Source organism: Manihot esculenta, chromosome 6 (assembly GCF_001659605.2).
Source record: "Manihot esculenta cultivar AM560-2 chromosome 6, M.esculenta_v8, whole genome shotgun sequence".
Lineage (NCBI taxonomy): Eukaryota > Viridiplantae > Streptophyta > Magnoliopsida > Malpighiales > Euphorbiaceae > Manihot > Manihot esculenta.
Genome location: NC_035166.2, coordinates 206,401 through 230,102, shown reverse-complemented (window position 1 = coordinate 230,102; position 23,702 = coordinate 206,401). Strand labels below are relative to the sequence as shown.

At 33.5% G+C, this 23,702-nt stretch overlaps 1 protein-coding gene across 2 annotated transcripts; it reads left to right on the top strand.

Moving 5' to 3' along the window:
* Nucleotides 1-11: 11 nt before the first annotated feature.
* On the top strand, nt 12-12,055 carry LOC110617130 (protein trichome birefringence-like 5). 2 transcript variants are annotated; one of them, XM_043957337.1, is made up of 5 exons: nt 12-801; nt 8,853-9,045; nt 9,708-9,901; nt 10,801-10,959; nt 11,227-12,055. In XM_043957337.1, exons 1-5 carry the CDS (start codon nt 158-160, stop codon nt 11,279-11,281), a joined length of 1,245 nt encoding a protein of 414 aa, XP_043813272.1. In that variant the 5' UTR covers nt 12-157; the 3' UTR covers nt 11,282-12,055. The 2 variants fall into 2 exon arrangements, with proteins under 2 accessions (XP_043813272.1, XP_021615433.1); XM_021759741.2 differs by having other exon boundaries at nt 17-801; nt 11,207-12,055.
* The last annotated feature ends 11,647 nt before the right edge of the window (nt 12,056-23,702 follow it).

Here is a 23,702-nt window from a genome sequence, read left to right as displayed (position 1 = left end):
TGATTCCCCGATCAGTATATTTGCCCAACACCAGTTGGTATCGCAGAAGAGGGAAATTGGAAAGGGCCACTATCGAAGTGCCAAGGCAATGCATACATTGAATTGTTGTCTTCCTCAAGAATAAAAGAGCAACAAAGCGTGCTCTGTCATTCACTGAATGGCAAATTTATCCTCTTCTCTTAAGAACCGTTACACGTTAACCCTCGTTTTGTTCCTCGTTTTGTTCCTCTTAACCATTTTCCTTTTTACTAAACGTGCTCTCGAGCCTTCTCTCTCCCTCTACAGAGATTTCTTTCCACAAACCCATTTTCACCTTTCCGCACCCGATTCCGTCCCTTCGGACGCCCTTTATCAACTCGTATCTCCAATTTCTGAAAACGTTTCCGACGCGGTTTCTGGGGAACTTCCTGTTGGAAAAGACAAGGAGGATGCCATTTCTGATTCTGAGGTTGTTGGTGCACCCGCCCAACAGCCGACGTCTCCGTCTTCTACAAATAGACCTATGGAGTCTAAAGCTTATGATGAGTCAATTAATGGGCAGATCTCCACTGCAAATAAGGAAGCCCAAGTTCCTTATTCTGAGCCTGTAGCTGTGGGTGACAATGGTTCCCACAAACTGATTCAGAATGGTAAACATTGTGATTTGTACATGGGAACTTGGGTTAAAGACGAGGAATACCCAATTTACAGACCGGGTTCTTGTCCATATGTTGACGAGGCTTATGATTGCCAAATCAATGGAAGGAAAGATTCCGATTATCTTAAATGGAGATGGAAGCCAGAAACTTGTGACCTGCCCAGGTATGTCATTTCTTGATTTCCTTCGGCTTTTATTTATTTATTTTGTCATGGGGTCATTGTAACTTTAGTCTATGAATATCATCATTATAAAGGTTAAGTTGCGTCCCTGATTTGATATTAAATCGGAAAAATGTATTGTGCTTTAAATTAGGCAGTATGAATTCGCCTTTTTTTTGTTTGCTATTATAGGTAATGCAATATATTGCATTAATTTGGACGTACACAGCATAAACATCACAGCTAAGGACTCGAAGGTAGCGACCAAAGAAGAAAAGGGTGAAGATATAAACAAAGAGTTCCTTGGAAATAAAATAAATAATTTCTCCTGAGCCTGCTTTGCAACTAGCTACTAAGCATACTTTTCTTTTAAGGTTCACAAATGTTGAACTGGATGCACAATTTTAATCTTATCTTACACAAGATTCTCTATTTTGAAAAACGGGATTAGTATTCTTGTAATCGGTCTTCCTATTGGATGTTTTCCCTGCTTTATTTTTGTGAAAAATGTTGCACAAATTTAAAGAATCCCATTAAAGAAATTCCTCTAAGGGAGAATTTAAACCATGTGATTTCCACATTCCACTGTGACCATCCCAGGGTGAGAGGGAATCAGGGAAACAGTAGAGCAAACACTTTTAGCTGAAACTTCACTGTCCAGTATTCAGTGTCTTACCTCAACACTGGGTTAGGGCTCCACATTCAGATCGTTGATGTTTTTTTTATCAGAGATCAATTAAGATTCAGCATTATCGTGATCAGAGATCAATTTAACTTATTGACAAGGAATTGGATAGCTTGAAGGGCAAGTGGTTGACAAGGCCAAATTGCTTCAGTTAGATTTGGTTCTCGCAGTTTACCTATGTATAATGAGTCCCTCGCCTTACCACCTTGAGAAGGGCACTTAATACTTTTTTTTTCCCTTCCCGTTGCACTCGATGCAAACAAATGAGGACTTTGGAAGAAGTATCTACTAAGACTGGGGAACTTTAGAATTATGGGATAAATTTCATATAGAGCTACTAAGGACAAGGTAAAGCATTTTGTTCTTGAGTTTCTGCAATTTTTAGAAGTCAAGGATATAAAAATACAATGTCTAGATTTTTGGGAAGACACAAAAAAGGAGTGCAAATTTATTGGTTTGCATTTGGGTACCTTAAGAATACCTTCTTTTATGTATTTTGTTCACATTTTCCTTAGCCAGAGTGCCAAAGTTTTCTGTAGATCAAACTATATGTACTTCTGACCCTTTAGTTGATTACAGGTTGATCAAATGAGGAATATTACAATAACAGTAAAAAAAGCACTTGTGAAAAAGCACTTAGTTTGTACGTATTCTAAAAGAAGGAAGAAAGGGATTGATAAGAATTGCATTGGTGGGAAAAACAGTTACTAATTTGTTATTTCAGAGGAAAATTTGTAGACTTCAGCAGAGTAATGTCAAGAGGTAGTTACATTAGCTCTTGTATAAATAACTGCTGAGGAAGCAGTCAAGAGTTATCCTGAGAATCTAATAGAAGAAGTCCAACAGAGAGGGGAAGGATCATGGGCTGAGAACCCAGCTCACTAAAAGTCTATTACAGGAGGAAGCTCAAGAAGAATCTTTTGGGGGAAAGGATGGACTATTCTAGAATGTTGGAATTGCAATATAAGATATTGTATAGGAAGGGCATAGACGATAAAATAGCTGATGGCTTATCTAGATAGCCCACTATTGTGGATGGGCATTACAGGATTATGTAGTATTTTTTGCAACCTTTGTGGATGACTTAGTTTGGTTGCAGACCTTACATCACATTTATCTATTGATAAAAAAGCACATCCTGGATACTCTTATAGGAATGGCTTGCTATATCGCAAAGAATAATTGTTTCTGGGGGCTATTGCTACTTTAAGGAATCAATTATTAGCTTTGTATCATAGGTCCTCTTAAGGAGGCCATTCAAGAATCAATGTTTCTTTTATTGGGCTTAGGAGACATTTCTCTTGGCTTGCTATGCGCAAGGCAGTCATGGATTGGGTGAAAAGTTATGACACTTGTCCCTGGTGCAAAGTAGAGTGTTGTGCTTCTCCTAGTGTTATTAAGACAAGTCGAGATGCGACACTAGGGTGACAAAGTACTTTGCGGCCTTAGGCGAGAGGCAAGGGAGGGTCGTTTTTGAAGTAAGGTAATACTAAGGTGATGGGTTATGCACACATAATTTTAGAACAGAAACTTAGAAAGAAACCAAAGAAAAAGAAAAAGAAGTAATCCTGCTAGATTTGCTGCACCAGTAGTGAGAAGAGGAAAAGGTAAAGAGAGAATAAGAGGAGAGGAGGGAGAGGAAAGAAGAAGATTTGAATAAAAAGGTGCTGATTTGCTGCGCCAGCCGTGAGAAGAGTAGCAGAGAATAAGAGGAGAGGAGAGAGAGAAAGAAGAAAAAAAAAACTTACTGGATTTCCTGCACCAGCAGTGGCAAAAGAAGAATATGAGAGGGGAGAGAGGAAAGAAGAAGAATAAAAGAGAAAAAGAGAAATGTACTGTTAGTGATCAGATCCCTAACTGAGATTCGAGAGAGTAAGGAGAGAAAGGGAGGAAGGAAGAGAGAGAAGTTGTATTCTTGATAATTCTGAGAATGAATTACAAGGCTGCTGAGCTTATGGCTCAATAACTACCTTAGTTACAAGTTACTACAGAACAGATAATGACTGGTAACTGTTTTACAATCTTTTCTTGTCTTACCTATTCTTCAAGAATCTACTATTAGCTTCTATTTCTAACTCTCTTCCTATAATGTGTAACATGTACCTGAAAATTTAGTACTCCAGCAGCTGATGTTGGAATTCGACACTATGGGTCAGGGTTTGATGTTCAAACAGTAGGGAAAGGAATACTAATCTACCTTTATTTCAAAGAGGCAACTCCTTGCCTCTTTAATTTCACCTCACCTTAGCTAGGCAAGGTGAAGGCGCCTTTAACAACACTGGCTTCTTTAGTGTTGCTACAACTACTACCAATTCCTTTTCATGCTTGGCAGCAATTTACCATGGAAACCACACAACATTTATCCCCTAATGTAGGTGTCCTTTTCTTTAGTGTTTGTTTGACTCTTAGTTATCAGATTGACTTGCTTTCTCGAGTTCCACGATCGAGGTTGCCTGTTTATCTCGTGGGTGTTTGCATCCTATAACATTAAGGGACACTATTGGGCCACCAAAACAAGGATTCTAAAAAAATAAGAAGAAAGTAATAGAAGCCACAAACAATGCTTATTATGAGAAAGAAGATGAAAGAAAGTACCATATGCCAAAAAAAAAAAAGATTACTAATTATGTTTGGTTTTATTTTCAACAATATTCATTGATTTGGGGGTATAGATGTATGAAACTAGAGAAATAATAATATCATGCTGTAGATGGTTGGAATTAAGGGTGTTCGATTCCAATTTTGTTACGGTTCTTGCTAATAACCAAAACCAGAATCAAACTTCTGATTCTTTGATTTGATTTTTAAGAACTAGGCTTGGTACCCAATTTGGGTACGGTTTCGGTTCATTTCTGGTTTTTATTTCAATTCTATTTTAGCCTTAGTTTTAGTTCAAATTGAGTACTGCACCTAAAATTACAAAATTTTTATGTTTACTTTAAAATAGTAAATAATTAACATTAAAACAATAACAAAAATGAAAATACTAACATTTAAATAATAATTATAATATTAATATTAAAAATATATTATATATAATTAATAAGAATTTGATATTATTTTATATAGAGTTATTAATTATATAATTTTATTTAAAAAATATATGTGTAATTAACATATAAAAGTATATAACTAATATGTGATTTATTCATATAATTAAAAACTATAAAATATTTAATATGTTTATTGCTGAAATGATAAGTATATATATATATAGATCCTTCTTTCTAAATTGCTACTTCAATTGAATGGCTATAATCTAGGATTGAGCTAGATACCCGAGTGCTTCTTTCGCGTATAATGTAAATTCTATAGTGGATCAATTCCAACAAGCCTTTCAAACTTGTACTTTTTGTAATCGACAATAGATATTAGAAGGAGGAGGGAAAACTACTCGACTTCTTAAGAAAGAAAGAGTCTCAACCACTATAGTCTCAACCACTATATAATATGTATTATTAATTTATATTCTATTCCTGTTGATTCTATTAATAAGGAGATTATAAGTAAATTAGTTAAATTATATAGTGAGAAATTTTTAATAACCAATTAGAATATATAGTCATTTTATAATATTGTTAATAACTATTAAATAGTTAATAGAGATGGAGTTCATATTTAAATTATATTAATAAATTAATTTATTAAAAAGTAGGTAGATAATATTAAATACAAAAATAAACGAAGAGATTATATATATATATACACGCAATAGTCATAAACGTATTCATTGGTTATTTTGGGAGAAGATATGTTTAGAGAAGAAACATGGAGAGATGGGCTTTTGTAGTCTTTTGTCACTTTAATATTATAATGCTTAGACAACAAGATTGGAGAATTATCTCTAAACCAAATACTCTTTTTAGTAATCTCTTCAAAGCTAAATATTTTCCAAATGGAAACTTTCTAAATGCAATTGATGGTTCTAATCCAAGTTTTTATTTAGAAAAGTTTATTGCGTTCTCAGGATTTACTTATTAGAGGTATTCGGTGGAGGATAGAGATTAGCGAACGGGTTAGATATTAGGGTTTAGGAAGATCCATGGCTCAATGATAATATTACCTTCTTGGTTGAAACTCTTCCTATTGATGGTCTAGAAGATTCCACTGTTCTAGGTTTAGTTAATAAGGATGGTAGAAGCTGGAACATAGAGTTTTAAATGAATTTCTTTTTAGTGATGTTGATAAAATTCTTTAGATAACGTTGAGTGTGGTAAATTAGGAGAACAGAAGTATTTGACATTTTAATGAATCAGGAAAGTACAGTATGAAATTTGACTACCATGTTGTGCATTCAGATGGTAAGCTATCCGTGGGCAGTGGAAGAAAATTTAGAACTTACATATGCCCCCAAAATTTAAAAATTTTATATGGAGGCTTCATAGAGAGAATCCTCCTACTAAGGTTAATTTAAGACAAAATAGTTGATAACTATGTTTGCTATCTTTATTGTGGGGAAGAGGAGAATAATGTTCATGTGTTTGCGCATTGCTCACATGTACATGATTGCTGGCGTGCTTTTCCTATAGGAACTGGTAGTTTTTCCTATTGTGCTAACTTCTTTCACTTTTTGGAGTGGTCTCCTGATTACTCTCTTATAGAGAAAGTTTGTGCTGTACCATGGAGTATATGGACCAGAAATAATTGGCTTCTTTGCATCATAATCAATCAAGTGCAGAAGAAGTGGTTGCTTCAGGGCTTAAGGTTTTTAGTATACTCACCTGGTGAATACTGCAGAAGAGGCTCGAGGAAGGGTTGGGGTGGGGATATAGAGGTTCTATTTGGACTCCTCCTTCATTGGGTGGGTTTAAGTGTAATGTTGATGCTGGTATCCATGAATAGAGGAGCATGATTTCCTTTGTGGCGGTGCTTCAGGATGATAGCGGGACTTTTCAGATGGGTTTGACGTGATTCTATGAAGTTGTTCTTTCCACTTGTCTGGTTGAAATTTTAGCACTGGGATAATTTCTTTGGCTACATGCTCACAGTATATTTAATGTGCATGTTGAGTTTGATTCTAAAGCCATTGTTGGCTACGCATAAGGATTGGTCTGAATTTGGCCAAATTGCCATAAACTATAAGCATTTATTATTTCAGGGATCCAACTGGACTATAATTTGGGTTAGAGACTAGTTTTAAGCCTCGATGACATATCATAGCTCAGTAGATCTCACACACACCTGTGAGAAAGAGTAATTTTAGGAGAAAATCTCTACTGTAATTTTTACTAATTTGGAAGCTACTGAATTCAAGCTAATAAAAGGTATTTATAGAGTTCTCCCTAAATAGAATATGAATAGAACTCTATAATTTTTGAAGATTATATATGATTGAAATAGGAATAGACTAATCTTAAATTACGCTTGCAAAATAACTTTCTAAATAAAACAAAAGACATTAAAAACTATATTAGAATAAATAACTAAGATAATAGGAAGTTTAAATAAAGTATGAGAGCATGGGAACATGCCCTAGGGCGTGCTAGTTCCAGATTGGGATTTCCGCTTAGCACACGCATTAGGCCGTGTTGCAAGCTGTCTGGCACACCCGGAGGCAATGCCTGCTAGTTTGGTTTAGCATTTCCAATTTATCTCTTTGGATCCTTTTTCCTTTTTCCAATTTAAGGCCCAATGGATATAGATTCGGGATCTAAAAGCATGATGGGTAAGTCGTAATGTGCTAGACCTATGATTTGAGCAAATTAGGGGCATAAAACGAATCAAACATAGATGAGCTTTTGAAAAATTCAGGTTGGTTGAGCCTAAATTGAAGGTGACTCATTTTAAACTTGAGCTGATATCAATAAGCTCAAGCTTCGTTTGTTTAGTAAACAAGTCAAGTTGATCCGATCTTTTATCAAGTTGAGTTCTGAATATTTCACAATCAGCTTAACTCATTTACAATCATAATTAGCTATATTTTTAAAATAATAAGTTTAAACTAAATAATTTAGTTAAGCATACATATTTATGAGCAGTCTCATTGAACATATTAAACAAACAAGCTCATGAACCTTAATGAGCCAATATCATCATGCTTAAAGTATGGCTCATTTATTAAAGGAGACTAAAAATTTGATTCGAGTTTGGCTTATAGTTACCAGATTCACTCACCCCCTGAGAAATTGGTACGCGATACATTTGCATTCCAAATTATTGGGGATGCGATTTGTGTTGCCTAAATAAGGTTCTAGTAAGAAACCAAAAGATGGAAGGAAGAAAAGAATAAGAAAGATTAACAAGTATGCATGTGCTCAAATATCATGCAAGTACAAGAAGAAGAAGAGAAAGAAAGGCTATAGCAAAGAAAGAAGAATAAAAAGAAGAAAATGTGTTCTGAAACACTTTATGTGGTAGTGGATTTACATGTTAATAGAATAAGTAGCAATATATTGAATAAATATAATTTATATACCCCAAATTAAGTTGGCTGCTAACTAAAAATATCAAAAAAATTAGTGAAACAGTTAAGTGTACCCCTACATATCCTATATTTCATAAGTTGGTGTACCACGTCCCACATATTTGTACCATGACTCAGAGTACCATGAACTGATGAACCAGGTAAGTATGGTTTGGCTCATTTAGAAATCGAATTGAATTAAACCAAAATTTTATTGAATTGAGTCTCAAATAGCTCACAAACTGCTTTTTATTTACTGCATTAGAGCTAATTGAGCTGGACTTGAGTTGATCCAATTCATGGGCTAGCCCAACGAGCTTGACCTTGAGGGTTGAGCCAAAAGGTGTTAGATTCAACTTAGATGGGCCACCTCATGCAATACCAAGTGAAAAGAGCCTGTAAAGTCTGGGCCAAACCTATTTGCAGTTGCAGGAGGTGTTGGAATATATGGCTTGCAGAACAAGTCTCATATTGGCGGTATACAAGAAAATGAAATGGCATGCAAGTGTGGGCAGATCAAATTAAGGCCTACGCCATTTTGGTGATGTAATGCCCATCTTTAAGCCTAGTTCAGCATGGAGGTTTGCTAGTTTATTAATCCATACTCCTTGACCTGTGATTTCAAAATGGTAAAGGTATTAAAAATGTACTTAATTGTCAATGGAAATGATCACTGTGTACAAACAGCTTTCAGCATCACCTTCGTACGTGCATCTATGCAGGCATGTGAATGCTTGTATGTCCATCTTATAAGAACTCTTGTGCCCTGTGAAAATTTTTTGGTTCTTGCCTGATTTGAAAGTTCCCTTTGGAACTTGAAAGTCTTCTGGAAAAGTTTGAAGGGTTTCCTTTGTTTTCTTTAGTACTCTTGCTATGGTGTAAACGTTGAACAGCATTGTGTGTTTTTGATTGCATAACAAATTAGCAAGGATGCAATTCTTTTCTGCTTTCGCTTTTCACTTGTAGGTTTAATGCAACAGATTTCTTGACAAGATTGAGAGGTAAGAGGCTTATGCTCATTGGAGATTCCATGAACCGGAACCAGTTTGAATCAATGCTATGCCTGCTCCGGGAAGGCCTGCCTGATAAGAGCAGAATGCGGGAAATACATGGCCACAAAATAACAAAGGGAAGAGGCTATTATGTCTTCAAATTTATGGTAATAACATACCTTCTATACCTTAGCAATGGCAGAATTTTTTACAAGACTAGGGAGGGCATAGAATTGTTGGGTCCTTTCTCAGTGATATACTAGAAAATTATATGAGTGACATTTTACTCATTATTTTGTAAACTTTTTACCATTGAGAATGTTAATAGGCGCATATAGCTGATATGGTATCTTCGCTTAGAAAACATGGTACTCTCTTTGGAGACAACTTTCTGTCAGACAAAGAATAGCATATGTATCATATAGTTAATTCTGCTGCATCCTAATTGAAAGTTCCTTTTGAACTTAATGTCATTTTTTTTATTCATGGTAAGTTAGACTAAATGGAACAGGGAGCAGCTCTCCTCTTCCATATCACCAGCCATGACTGCATCGCTCTTACCCCCTATGAAAGAATCCTCAGGTTAACGCTTTTGAAAAATTGACTTTATTTTTTTCCTGGTAATTCATCGTCTGATGGTACATGTCATGCTGATTTGACCTTTAAGTGCTATAACTGCTTCTCTCTCAATAATTTATCCTCACGTGAATGTTAGTTACTGAATGTGTTGCATTTATAACCACAAGTACATGTTAGTGAATTAATCATAGATAATACAGGAGATTAGGCATTGCAGACCAGATTGTTGACTTTTACAATTGTTTGGCAGGATTATAACTGTTCAGTGGAGTTTGTGAGGTCACATTTCCTTGTAAGGGAAGGGGTTCGCATCAATGCACAGGGAAACTCAAATCCAACTTTATCCATTGACCGAATTGACAAGACATCAGGTCGGTGGAAGCGGGCTGACATTCTTGTTTTTAATACTGGGCATTGGTGGACTCATGGAAAAACTGCTCGTGGGTATGTCAAAAATATTTTGTAATTTAAATTTTCAGCATTAGCTATATATATATATATGTATATATTTTTTTTTCCCGCATTTCTATTGTGCAAGTCCCTAGTCGCCATTTTGCCAGTTGGGAACCAATTGTCCCTTTTAAGTTCTCTGCTTGGAATTTAATTTTTAAATAAATAATTTAATTATTAAATAATAATACATAATTACTGAAAAATAAATATATTTTTTAAAAATTTTAAAAATAAAATTCTACTACAATCTATTTAAGTAGTTGGCACTTAAAAAATTTCAAGAGTCTCCTACAAGTTTACTAATTCTGAAAAAGCTGAATTTAATAAATTCACCTATATTATTTTAAAGTTCTTTTGTCATTCAATTTACTACAATTATTTGAATATAAATATTAAAAAAAAAAATTCACCACATTATCTTAATTGTCTTGTACACTTATTCTTTAAAAAATAATAAGTGAAATGTTATGCATATTGAAATACAATTGGTATTTATATCACTACATCCTTGATTGAGCAGTACTTAGAAGAAAGCATACTTTCTCAACTGCCCCTAGTGACGACGAGGGGCTTGACTACCCCAGATAGGGATTAAGTTTTCCTCGCCCCATCTGGGGAAATAATTTTTCCTCACCCCATCTGGGGAAATAATTTTTTGATTCACACTTTTTACGAGAAAAGCCCCTATCAACAATAAAATATTATCATTCTTTTGGTGGCACTCTAGACCTTGCAAAGTGCAAAAACTTGCAAGCGTGATCCTTGCTGATTTGTTAACCATTGCACTTGCATACTTATTATGCTTGCTTCCTTTCTTGATTTCTTGTTTGCTTTTGTCCACCCATATGAACCCCCCCAAGAAAAACCTAACAGATGGCTGATTAATGCAGAAAAAATTACTACAAAGAAGGTGATCATCTCTATCCACAATTTGATGCAGTTGAGGCTTACAGAAGGGCTCTGAGGACCTGGGCAAAGTGGGTTGATCAGAATGTTGATCCTGCGAAGCAATTGGTCTTCTATCGAGGATATTCATCTGCTCATTTCAGGTGTGTTTGTCTATAATTTTCTTTCTTCTGGAGTTTTGTCCTTGCCTTTTTGACTGTACAAACCACGTGGAAACTGGGAAAAAAGGAACTCCAAGTTTATCAATTGTGACTGTGACTCCAAGGCCAATTCTTGGAAGAGTATAAATTTTAGCCTGCAAAAGAAAATAAAAATGCCTTATAAGACTATTTTGTTGAAGCACTCTTGGCGCTCAAAAAATTAATTATGCGTGTTAAACTCTTCTAACAGAGGTGGGGATTGGGACTCAGGAGGGACATGCAATGGAGAGACCGAACCAATATTGAGAGGTGCCATGCTCGGTAACTACCCTATGAAAATGAAGATAGTAGAGGAGGTAATCCGGGAAATGCATATACCAGTGAAACTATTAAATGTGACAAAGTTGACCAATTTTAGAAAGGATGGACATCCATCAGTCTATGGCAAGAACCTAACTGCAGGGAGAAGAGTTTCCACAAGACGGCAAGACTGTAGCCATTGGTGTCTTCCAGGGGTTCCTGATGCATGGAATGAGTTGATATATGCCACACTGGTTTTTGGACAAAGTTTTTCCACAAAATAAGGAGCTTTGTCATTCGCAGTATAAAAAATGGTTGAGGAGGTCGTGCCACAGCAGCTTGTGAGAACCCCCTGATGTGATGAAAAATCTGAATGTTCATGTGCATTGTTCCAATGTTTGAATGTCACATGCACATGCACATGCACATGCACATGCACATGCACATGCATGGACGTCCATGTGGGGAAGTAAGATAGTAACTGATGATGCTGGTGAAAGAAACACTTTTGTTTCTGATTAGTTCTTTGCTATTGGAATCCCGATTGATTCTTCGTTTGCAGGCGTATGCATGGTTCACTCCGGGTTCCGAGTCTTTTCTGGGAGGAATTGTTTACTTTTTTGTCTGTGGTATTGTGGTGAAGTGGTGTAAGTGACAGCTTTAGCGCACCATACTAAGTTAATCTCTTTAATCCGATCGATGATAAACCATCTATCAATCCATGTGTGTGCATTGTCTGCCTTTGAGAAAATAAAATATAAACCTTCAATTTTGGAATGAAAATATTTCTTTCAGGGTCTAGTCTCAAGATCTGAATCATGGCCAACAAACTGAATGGTGATTTTACTTGACAATCGAGCTAAGTTTTGAGGATTTCAAATAAAATCTTAATGCCTATTTAACCGTTTATATCCATGTTACCGGATGCCTATTTAACAGAACCTATTTTTATGTTTAATTGACAATTCCTCAAATTGGACGTAAGAAGAAAGCCTAACGTGTGTATAAAAATAAATTGTTGAATGAAAATTGGTTTCAGTTGTTTTTATGGAATTTTGTATTTTTCATGTTTGGGGCATCAAAGAAATGAGACAATAAAAAAAATATTATTTAGTTAAAAAGAAAATTAAATTATTTTTAAAGAAAATAGTTTCTCTTTTAAAAATTTTTGAACTGAAATTGGACATAAATTGAAAAGTTACACTGCATTGCACATAGAAACCTTTTGCTCTATTTCACTCTTACCAATTAATGTAATTAAACATGTACAATTAAGCAATACACCCATTAGAAATGCCACAATAAAAACATTCTTAATAACTTTTCTAAATAAGGTGTAGCACTAAGAAGTTTATCTTTATATTAAGATGGAAGGACAAAGTCTCCATTGTCATAAATATAATGATAAAGTCGTTCATCTCTCTTTCTACATATGTTTATAGTATTGCAGAAATCTGACAAATGAGAAACACGATCCAGCATGAGAAAAGAAAAACTCGAAAATCTTAACACCCAATTCATCATCAAAAGACTCGCCCTTTCCTTGATAGGGCGAGTTTTGACACAAAATTACCGTAACATATCTTTATTACGTCTGTGAGTATGGGATTTTCACCTATTAGCTGGCGATGTCCTTTATCAAGCAGACGGCCACATCATCGCCGGATTATCGGAAAATATCATATTCATCTCTATCTCTTACAGTATAAAAAGAGAAGAATCATAGAGACAAATGTATACTATTCTCTAAAACTACTCAAGTTCTAAGTAATTCTTTGCATTCTCTCTACCCTTCGAAATATTGACTTGAGTGTCAAAGTGGTTACCGTGAACACCCACTACCACCTCACATTCTCTTCTTTATAGGTTCTATCTAATCATAGCGCAGCTTCGTTCTGGTCACGTCATCAATCTAATTTCAGCAACATCATTTGGTTCCGTTGCTGAAAAATCCTTTGAATCCCCACTATTCATTTATATTATGTCCAATCTCCTACTCATTTCCTTGAAGAGAAACTTCTCTCTCCTCTCACTCTCTAAATGGCTGGTAGTTTGCAAGCTGTTACTAATACCAACAAGGATGTCATCATTTCCTTCACCCCTAACAATAGAGAAAACATGCCCTCAGTAGTAAATGAAATAGGTCTTAATAATTTAAGTAACGAATAGGTACTCCAGTATATCCAAAGGCTGCAGGTTATCCTCAGATAGTATAAGACTCAGGAAAAGGCATCAAATATGGCCCCCGGAGGAAGAGAGGAAGCTTCCATAGACACCCCAAAGGCTCGGACAGAAGCGATCAAAATACAGTCTAAGGGAAAGGCCGAGTCCAAAGACGAATTAGATGAAGCTCCAAAAGACATTGATTGGAAGCTAGTATGGCCCGTGCAAAGATACCAAAAGGAACAAGAGGAAGATTTTGACTTAGATGGAACCTCACCTCTATCGAAAGAAATTCTAGCAGAAACTTTTCCAATCAAGTTCAAACTGCCTACCTTGGACAAGTATGACGGAACAGCAGATCCCAGGAGTCACCTAGCAATCTTCAGAAGGACTATGCAATTTCAGGATGTCAATGACTTTATATTGTGCTGGATTTTTCCCTCAACACCCATAAGTTTGGCTTAGAAATGGTACCAACATCTAAGCTCAAGTTTAATTCAAAACTTTACACAGTTTGCTATATTATTTAAGTCCAGGTTTATTACTTGCATATCTTCTAAAAAAACTTTCCTCTGACTTGCAGAAGATTTGCTAAGGAGAGGGTAAGTCTTTGAGGAGCTTTATCTCACAGTTCAATACTGAGGCCATACAGGTGGAAGAATTAAATCATAAGATAGCTTGTGAAGCATTGAAGAAAGGAACTCGCAATGTCAAATTCATGGATTCCTTAATAAAAAATTTAGCTGCAATGTATTAACAGTTGATAGACAGAACTCATAAGTATATTAGGTTAGATGACGAAATCCAAGCATTAAAAGAGGATAAGAGGGAGAATCAAAAGCAAAGTTAAAAGCTCGAGAGGCAAGAGCATGAGGGAGATCATAAGAGTTATCCTATTTTTTGAAAAAGGGATGACCAAAGTAAGTATCAAAATTACACATTGTTGAATGATTCACGAACTCATATCTTGATGTGAATTAGGAAGAATGATAAAGAAATCCGGTGGCCATCCAAGCTCAAACTTAAAAAAGTAGAGAAACGAGACAAGACAAAGTACTGCCGCTTCCACGAAGATCACGGGCATATGATAAAAGAATGTCGACAACTAAAGGATGAAATTGAGAGACTAATAAGGGCCGGCACTCTCCAAAAATTTACTAGGAAGGGTAGGGAAGAGAGGAGACTTGAGCCCGAGGAAATAACTCTTGAAAGCACCCCTGGTCGAGAGCTTGTAAGGGGGTAATATATGTAATAGTGAATGGAATGCCAGACCATCTAGGCGTTGGTCCCACTAAACAAGGCTACAAGGCAGGTTTTGCAAGGCCAGGTCATAAGGTGGGTTCCTCCAGACCATTCGGGCATTGGTCCCGATAAACAAGACCACAAGGTGGGTTCCGAAGCTAGGTTATAAAACGAGTTCTGCCAGACCATCTGGGCACTGGTCCTACTAAACAAGGCCACAAGGTGGGCTCTGCCAGGTCAGATCGCAAGATGGATTTTTCCAGACTATCCGGGCGTTGGTCCCATTAACCCAAAGTGATTACGAAAGGCTATAGGCCAAGTCTTGACTAGTGTTAAATCCCTACAAAAAATTCCTGAGGCATGCCAAGTCTTGACTAGTGTTAAATCCCTACAAAAAATTCCTGAGGCATGCCCAAGGCCATGGGGAAGATATAAATTAGGCCAAAAAAGCAGGCGAAGGCCCTACTAATTGAAGGTTTTATGCCAGACTGCGAGGCGGGTTTCATTAAATTCGATTACAGAGAGATAGCCCCATGTGAGACTTTTGAGACAATTGAGGTCCAAGTTACAGGACGGGCATTCATGGGTGAGTACCAGCTTTAAGATCAAGCCTAAGGCAAGTATACGCCAGGCCGTGTGTTTGGGTGTTATCCCTATTATTTAAGGATTTTCAAGTTATTTTTTACTATAATGGACGGGTGTTAACTCTTGGAAATTCCTTTAAAAGAAGAAATTGTTAAAGTCTTGAAAGAAGGTTGTAAATGAGCACAAGGTATACAGACAGTCAGTAAAAATGACAATATATTTTCATTAATCACAAGAAGGCTATATAGGAGGAGGGATATCCTTAGATTCCCCCTGAGTCTCTGTTACATTGATATTTTCTACATCTATTATATTATTCATAGAGACCCAGTCGTTGGGACTGTCCTCAACATGCCCCTCCTCTTCTTCAATCGCATCCTCCTCCTCAGGGAAGATATCGTCTATCTAAATCCTTGGAAGGAAACCGCTTTACTAACTCCTTCCATATTAAATCCTAGCCTTAAACGAACATCTCTCCAACCTGGGCTATTGTCTCCTGCAGCCCCGCCTCTAGCTCAGCTACCTTGGTTGAAGCAGCTCGGGCCCCTTTAGCTTGAGCTTGTAACTCCAAGACTTAGCGATGCACTAGGGCCACCTAGTCCTCGGCAGATTTTGCCCAATTCTCAAGGCCCAGCTTGGAAGCATTGGTCTCATCCAGATTAGCCCGAAACTTATCCACTGACTCCAGGGTCTACTTCATGGTATCCTCAACTTCATCGACTTAGGACTTTAACCTCGAAAATTCCTTGATCATAAGTCTCCTGTCTGTCTCGTTTGCACCAAACTCCTGCCTCAAGGCTTTGTGCCGCTCCTTGGCCACATAGGTGCAAAGGGCACCATTCAGTGCAGAGTATATGACATTATCAAAAAGCTCGTCTATCTCAATCTCATTCAAGTGGTGGTGATCTGTGGGCCTCATGGCATTTTTTATTAGTAGGAGGCTTAGAGAAGGATCATTAAAGAGCGAGGGTGCTTGGTTTAGCGCCAAGGACAGGTGTTGGGTGCTTGGGGGCCAGAAAGATTCGACTCCCATGCTTGCAGGTGTAGGTGCAGAGGGGGATGGGACATCAATAGGAAGCTCAGAAGCTGGGGTATAAGCAAAAGCGCCCAAGGTAGAAGATTCAGGCTGAAGGTGGGCCAACTCTTCTGCGCAGGTGGGAGCGAGGAGGAGGAAGTATGATCACCTCTTCTGCTAGGTGAGCATGCTTAGCAGGGAGGCTAGCAACCCCAGCAACATTCTTGCCTTTGCGAGCAGCATATGCCGCCTTAGCAAATTTGCTTGACCCAGCTATATCTGCAAAAAAAAGAAAAGTAAGTAAGAAAGGCAGTTCAAAAAATAAAAAAGACAGAAAGAGAAGTACCCTGATCCCGATTCAGGGAAGTGCCTTTGCAAAGTCTGGAAAGGTTGGGCGAGTGAGGACCCCGGGTATAGTTTGCTTGCAGATGACTCTGCTAAGACAAAATGGTGTTCCTCACCACCTAGGTGATGTTCATTTTCTTTAGGGATTTAGCCATTATTATGAGAAGGGCTAAAGCTTCATCCTCCTCTCTCCTTGGACGAACCCCATCCTTCTTCAACTCCACCCAATAATACCAGTTTGTTTAAAGACACTCAAAATCCCATGGCGTCTGGTGATGGAGGATAAAAAATTTATTCTTCCGCTGCATCAAGGAGGAAGGCATCCGGTCAAACATGTTTAAGTACTTTCAACTATTGAAGTACTAAAACTCCTCATTTTTATGAGTACCCAGTTGGTATAATTGGGAGAAAAGCACTGCACTCGGTTTAATGTGATTGTTAAGGCACACGAACCAAAAAGCCACTAGGATTCTCCAGCTATTAGGATAAAGTTGAGCAATTGAAAGCTTGTGAAATCGAAAGACTTCAATGAAAAATGGGTCTAGGGGGAATCATAGACCCACCTTCAATTGCTCTTCAAAGACAATGATAGTATCCTTAGTATGGATTAAGTCATTAACACAGACGCAGAGAGAAGGAGCCAAGACTCGAAAAGACTCTCGAGAAATGTGATAAGCATCATATAAAAGGTCTACATCACGCTTTGAGAGGACAGACATGGTCTTACTAATTAAGCTACCCTCTTTTTCTAGAGCCTCCCTCAATGGAACGATAAGGGCTGGTACTCGAATGGGACCATCAGAGGAGGAGCTAGAGGAAGAACTCCCGCTAAGAGAAAGAGAAGAAGAAGTATTCTTATTCATATCAAAGAAAAAGAAACAGAATTACCGTAAGAAGAATAAGTCCATAAGGAGCAAAGAAGGAAAAAGAGTTGCGGAGCAAGTTTCTCTGAAAATAAAGGTTTGCAGAAGAGAGTAAAAATGGTACTTGGAGAAGATAAAGGGCTTTTACATGATGGTTTTGAAAGCAGGCTTTAAATGCGGTACGATAAGCATTACAGTCATCATTGATGGGCTAGATAGGTGAAATAGCGTGAGCAATAAGAAATCAATCTCAGGAAGTCATGTACCTCAGACCTCGATAATAGCGATCTCTTCCGAATTTGAAGAATTGGAGACCAGCGGGTGGACCTCTAAAGCTACATAACAATCATCCAAAGTAAGTTGTGAGCTATCATCACAGAACAAGGCCACATAGTAGGAATCTAATAAATGAGAAACACGGTCCAGCATGAGAAAAGGAAGATCTAGACACCTTAACATTCAGATCATCATCAAAAGACTCACCATTCCCTTGATAGCGCGAGTCTCGACACGAAATTACCGTTATCAAGCACATCCCAGTATATTCCCATTATGCCTATGATTGCGGGATTCCCACCTATTAGCTGGCGATATCCCTTATCAAGCAAACGACCACATTACTGTTGAATTATCGAAAAATACTATATTCATCTCTACCTCTTACAGTATAAAAGGAGAAGAATCACAAAGATAAAGGTACGTTATTCTCTAATACTACTCAACCTCTAAGCAATTCATCACATTCTCTTTATTTTTTTATGATACTGACTTGAGTATCGTAGTGATTGTTGTAGGCACCCACCACCACCTCATGTTCTTTTCCTTGCAGGTTCTAACAAATCATAGCGCAGCTCTATTCTGATCACGTCATCAATCTAATGTCAATAATATCACTTATCCAATTACTTAGAGACTTGAATGTGTCAAAAGGGTCCTTTTATTGATTGAAATCTTTATGCATATCATTATGTGTCATAACGCTTTCTCTCATACTGTAATTATAATTTCACACACACGCACTCTCTCTTTTTAAATTCAATTGAATACTCTGTTTTATCCTTCTTTTTTCATACAAAATACATTGGTCATATTATTGAAAATTTATCATAAAAAAATAAAATTGATCATATATACTACTTACTATACTCAAAATTTGTTTATTGCATTCTGAATTTTAAGTTGACAAAATTATATGAAAGTAATTATTATTATTTTATGAAAATTTAAAATTATATCAATCAAATTTCGAGTGCAATTAGCAATAGGTCGAACTATTTCTAATTACTTTTGACAAGTTATCAATAATATGATTAATTTATGTTTAATTATTATAATTTATGTAAATATAGGTGTTTAATAGATTAAAATTTAATTTAAGTTTTTAATGAAATAATCTAAAATAATACATAAGTGTAATTATATACTTGATATTTTTTTTATAAATTAAAACGATGAAATAAGTTGAGAAATAATCGAAGCAAATAAGAAAAAACATAAAATAAACAATAAAGCAAATAAATATAGATGAAAAAAGAATTTTATCTATCACTATGTTTTATTACCAATTGATGGAACTTTAAGATCAACTTGTGATCAAGAACCCCAGCACACAACTTGATATTGAAATACACTAAAAATAACTTCAAAGATTTTTCTTTTATTACGGCCCTAACCAGCTAATGTAATTAGAAATGTGGGCAATCAAGTGATAAACTCATTAGAAACACTGTAAATGGAAAATCCTTGATAAATTTGCTAAATGGAAAATCCTTGATAAATTTGCTAAACAGTGTGAATTACACACACAAAAAAAAAACTCATCTTTGTATCAAAATTAGAAGGATAAAAGTATCCATTGTCATAAACATAATACTAGAATCATCTATTCTTTTTCCAACATCTATTTAGTGTTTTGAAAGTCTAATCCTAATAGAAAAAGGTAAACAATTAATAAATCCTACTCATATAAGGAATCATATTTAAACTAGGAAAATTAAATTTAATCCAACTGAAACATGTAAAATAATCCTACTCTAATAATATAGATGAGTTTACATGATTTAATGGGCCTAAAAATATTAAATAATATTAAAATTCAAAATAATTCAAAGTTTAAAATTGTCACAATAGAAAAAATATGGGATAATATAAGAAAACACATGTTTAGGCCATATTCTGAGTCTATAGGCCATGTTATTAGTTGTTTTTCACATCCATGCTTTCTCATTCAATATGAAATGCGAGGCAAATCTCTAAAGCACAGGGTAGATTCGTGTGAAGCAAGATGATCTATATTCCTTTTCATCTTTTATGTTATGATGTGCTTTGTTAGAGATATGCACAAATACTTTTTCTTATACATTTTCTTGTTTTCTACGCATAATGTTCACCATAAATGACTCGAACACTTCTTAATTTTTTATGATTTGGAGGCTTTAAATTTGAATCCTTAAATATTGTCAGTCCTATATGCATCATGAAAATGTATATTCAATTTAAAAGAAGTTTAGTAAAAATTTTCAATTTTAGATAACTTTTCAATTCACTAGATTCGCTTTGTTAAAAATAGCCAATATGTATAATTTATCCCTCACGTTTACATGAAAAGTTATTTTATCCCTCAACTTTAACTTTGTTCTATTTACTCTTTCAACTTTCAAATGGTGAAATAATTTAATTTTTACGATTGACACATGATATTGACGTGCTACTACATCATAAAAATTAAATTATTCAATAATTAAAAGTTGAAGAAGTGATATATATATTCTCTTACTTTGTAGAAATTAAATTATTCAAAATTTAAAAATTAAAAGAGTAAATAAGATAAAAATAAAATTTTAAGAGATAAAATGACTTTTTATAAAAAGATGAGGAATCAAATTATGCATTTATGAATACTAATGACAATCATTCCATGTGCTTTGCAGAATAATGTTGATAGTGAGGATATATATAAAAAACTGTCTACTTCACTCATTTATATATTATTATTACTACTACATTATACAAATATTTTACAATTACATAGTTAATACTTATAGTATGAGAAATAATAATTCATGAAGTGTTTTAAAATTTCTACTTAAATAATTTTTTAAAACATTTTATTTAATTAAATATATATAAAATCGATCCTTTTATATTAAATATAATGAAATTTAAAATTTCAGTGATCGAAATTATTTTATATATTATATATAAAATACGAGTTTTTAAAAAATCAAGATACATGTATTAGCTCTATTAATTATGAATCAAAGGACTTATTAACTCTATCGGGCGAATAAAATGCATGACTCGCAGGAGTATATAGCCTCGCACCGAGCCCAATAGACTTTCAAAGTTCCAACTCTTTAAGCATTAAACCTTCGACCTCTAGTACGATACCTTAAATCCGTGTGCCATGACAACCTTGACATAACGTGTGTTAGAGATAATATTATTTTAGTCGGTTGAGTATTAAATGAGTCAACTGTTTATCATTAATAAACCGTTTGAAAATCCTGAAAAACATTGTTATCTTTACCAAAAAGACATATAACAGGGGAGTCTTGAACATATTCGAATATAAATACCTCTCTTATTCTCGAGGATGGAGATTTCACATTGTCTTCTCTAGACTTTCATAACTCCTCTGTTACTTCAACATATATGTAAAGAAAATACTAGCTCCTTATTACCTTCATTTACTAAGTCAAAAACATTACTATTCCAAACCTTAAAAGTCATGATCAACGTGTCTATATCTTATACGCCCTAGATCTCACGATCACCAATTATGTATTACATTATTTCCAAATATCGTTTATCATTTGTAGCTGATGAAATCAAATACGCCTCAACGATTAATAAAGCCTTTAAATTCACAGATTTGTTCAAAAACACAAGTAAATAAAGGATCTCATGCATGAATGTCTTTAAATGACAAATCGAGCGCAATTCGCTATATGTATTTAAATTTGATTAGAAAACATTTTAAATTTAAATACTTAATATTTAGAGAATATTGAGATTCTATTTGGATTGTAATTGACAGGAAAAAAAAATTAGAGAAATTAATATTTATTTTAAATATTTTCTTCAAAAAAGTTGTTAAATTGTTTTTGAAATTTGTATGCTATTAAAAATACATTTTCAATTAATATAATTGAAGGGTTGATTTTTATCAAGAGTAGAGAATAATAATATATCTCATTTTAGATATATTCAACATAGAATATTGAATATTCAATAAGCTAAGTGTCGTATTATCAATGGAAGAAATTAATGAGAAGAAAGAGGGAAAGTAATGTTAAAAAATTGACATTAATATTGAATTTATTTTAAAATTAAAAGATAAAAGGATTTATATAATTAATCTTAATTAATTTAAAATAAATATTTAGTTATTATATTGCAATCCCAAATACATAGACTCTTAACGTTGTGGGAATAAATAGAAAGAGATGGCAATTAAATGAGGAAACTGTACAGGTACTGTTAAATATGAGCTTCTACTTTACTTTGGGTTACCTATTTATAGGATGAAGTTGTACGTAGCTGATCATATATTTAGCTTCATTGGTGGCCATGTATCAAAATGTCTTACTTTATCTTTTTTTAATAAATTTATTATTTTGATTAATTAATTAAGAAAATGCAATTAGGGTTAGTATTTAGTCAGTTCGGTTTAAAACTGACTAGAACAAATTAAAAATTAAAATTTTAGTATTTATAAAAATCAAATCGAATCGATTTTGGTCAGAAACTGAATTCAGTTCTATTTGATAAATTTGAATTTTTAATAAATTTTTTATTTTTAACATTTTATTTTTAATATTTTAAAATTTAATTAAAATATTTTAATTTTAATATGATTTAATATTTTTATATTATTAAAAATAATATACTATTATTACTAAATTAATTTGATTTGATTTTTTTATTTTTTTTATTAAAATCGAACTGAATCAAAATAATTAAAATTTTTAAAATTAAAAATCAAATCAAACTGAAATAAATAAAAAATTAAATTAAAATTTTAAATTAATTCAATAAAAAAATTAAATCGAATAAAAAAAATTAAAATTTTTAAAATTAAAAATCAAATTGAACTGAAATAAATAAAAAATTAAATCAAAATTTTAAATTAATTAAATTTAATTAATTTTTCGATTTGAATATACAATAAAATTATTTTATTATGTCATTTAATTAGGAAGTCCTTGAAAATGATAAAGTCAAATATGAAAATTAATTACAGCTTTTTAAATGACTGTAATACCCACTTGTGAAAATTCATTAACTATAGTTATTTATTATTAACTTTTTATGTTTAATATAATAAATTATATAATATTACATTAAAAATACGATATCACAGAAAAAATATATAATTTGATACCTATGTAAAGTTAATAATAAAAAAATTGTATTTAACAAAATTAACAAATATAATATTGTACTTATTAGAAAAATAAAATTATAATAGCAGGGTAAAATTATGGAGAGAAATTAATTTTACTATTATTAAATTATATATATATTCGTGCAATCATTATGTACTTTTTAATTAATTATATACAAATTTTGATATAAAATATTTAATTTAATATAAACTCAATATTATATAAGGATAAATTTAATAACCGTTATATTAAATAATCATATCGAGATTTATAAAAAATTAAATAAAAATATGTATAAATATGTAAATAATGTTATTTTATCTTTTTATATGCATGTTATAATTAAATTGTCATTATTATTAGTGTACAGAATTAATTAAATAAATATTATTGTTTCATAATTTTTATTTATTTTATTATATATATATATTAAAAAATATAATTTTTTAAATTTTTTTAAATATATTAAATTTTATTAAATATTAAAAAATTTTAAAAAGTTTTTTTTTAAATAAAATAAATTAAATAGGATTATAATAATTTCTATTCTATAATTTTTATTTATTTTATTTTTTACACGTATTAAAAAAATATAGTTTTTTATTAATTTTTTAAATATATTTATTTTAAATATATTAAATTTTATTAGAAAAAAATTTTTTAGAAAAGAAATAAAATAAAATAATATAAAATAATTACAATGATAAATTTATATATTATTATAGTTTAAAAAAAAGTAAATAATAATTTTAGAATAATAAAAAAGTGAATAAAAATTATGGGAAATACTAAATATTAATTAACTGATTGAATTATTTATCCTGAATTATTGTATGGTCGCAC

Excerpts from the sequence above, each read along its gene's own strand:
- LOC110617130 (XM_021759741.2), top strand. The coding sequence starts at position 158 with ATGGCAAATTTATCCTCTTCTCTTAAGAACCGTTACACGTTAACCCTC. Across the intron at positions 802-8,852 it reads GAAACTTGTGACCTGCCCAG|GTTTAATGCAACAGATTTCT; the intron begins GTATGTCATTTC and ends TTTCACTTGTAG. Across the intron at positions 9,046-9,707 it reads ATTATGTCTTCAAATTTATG|GATTATAACTGTTCAGTGGA; the intron begins GTAATAACATAC and ends ATTGTTTGGCAG.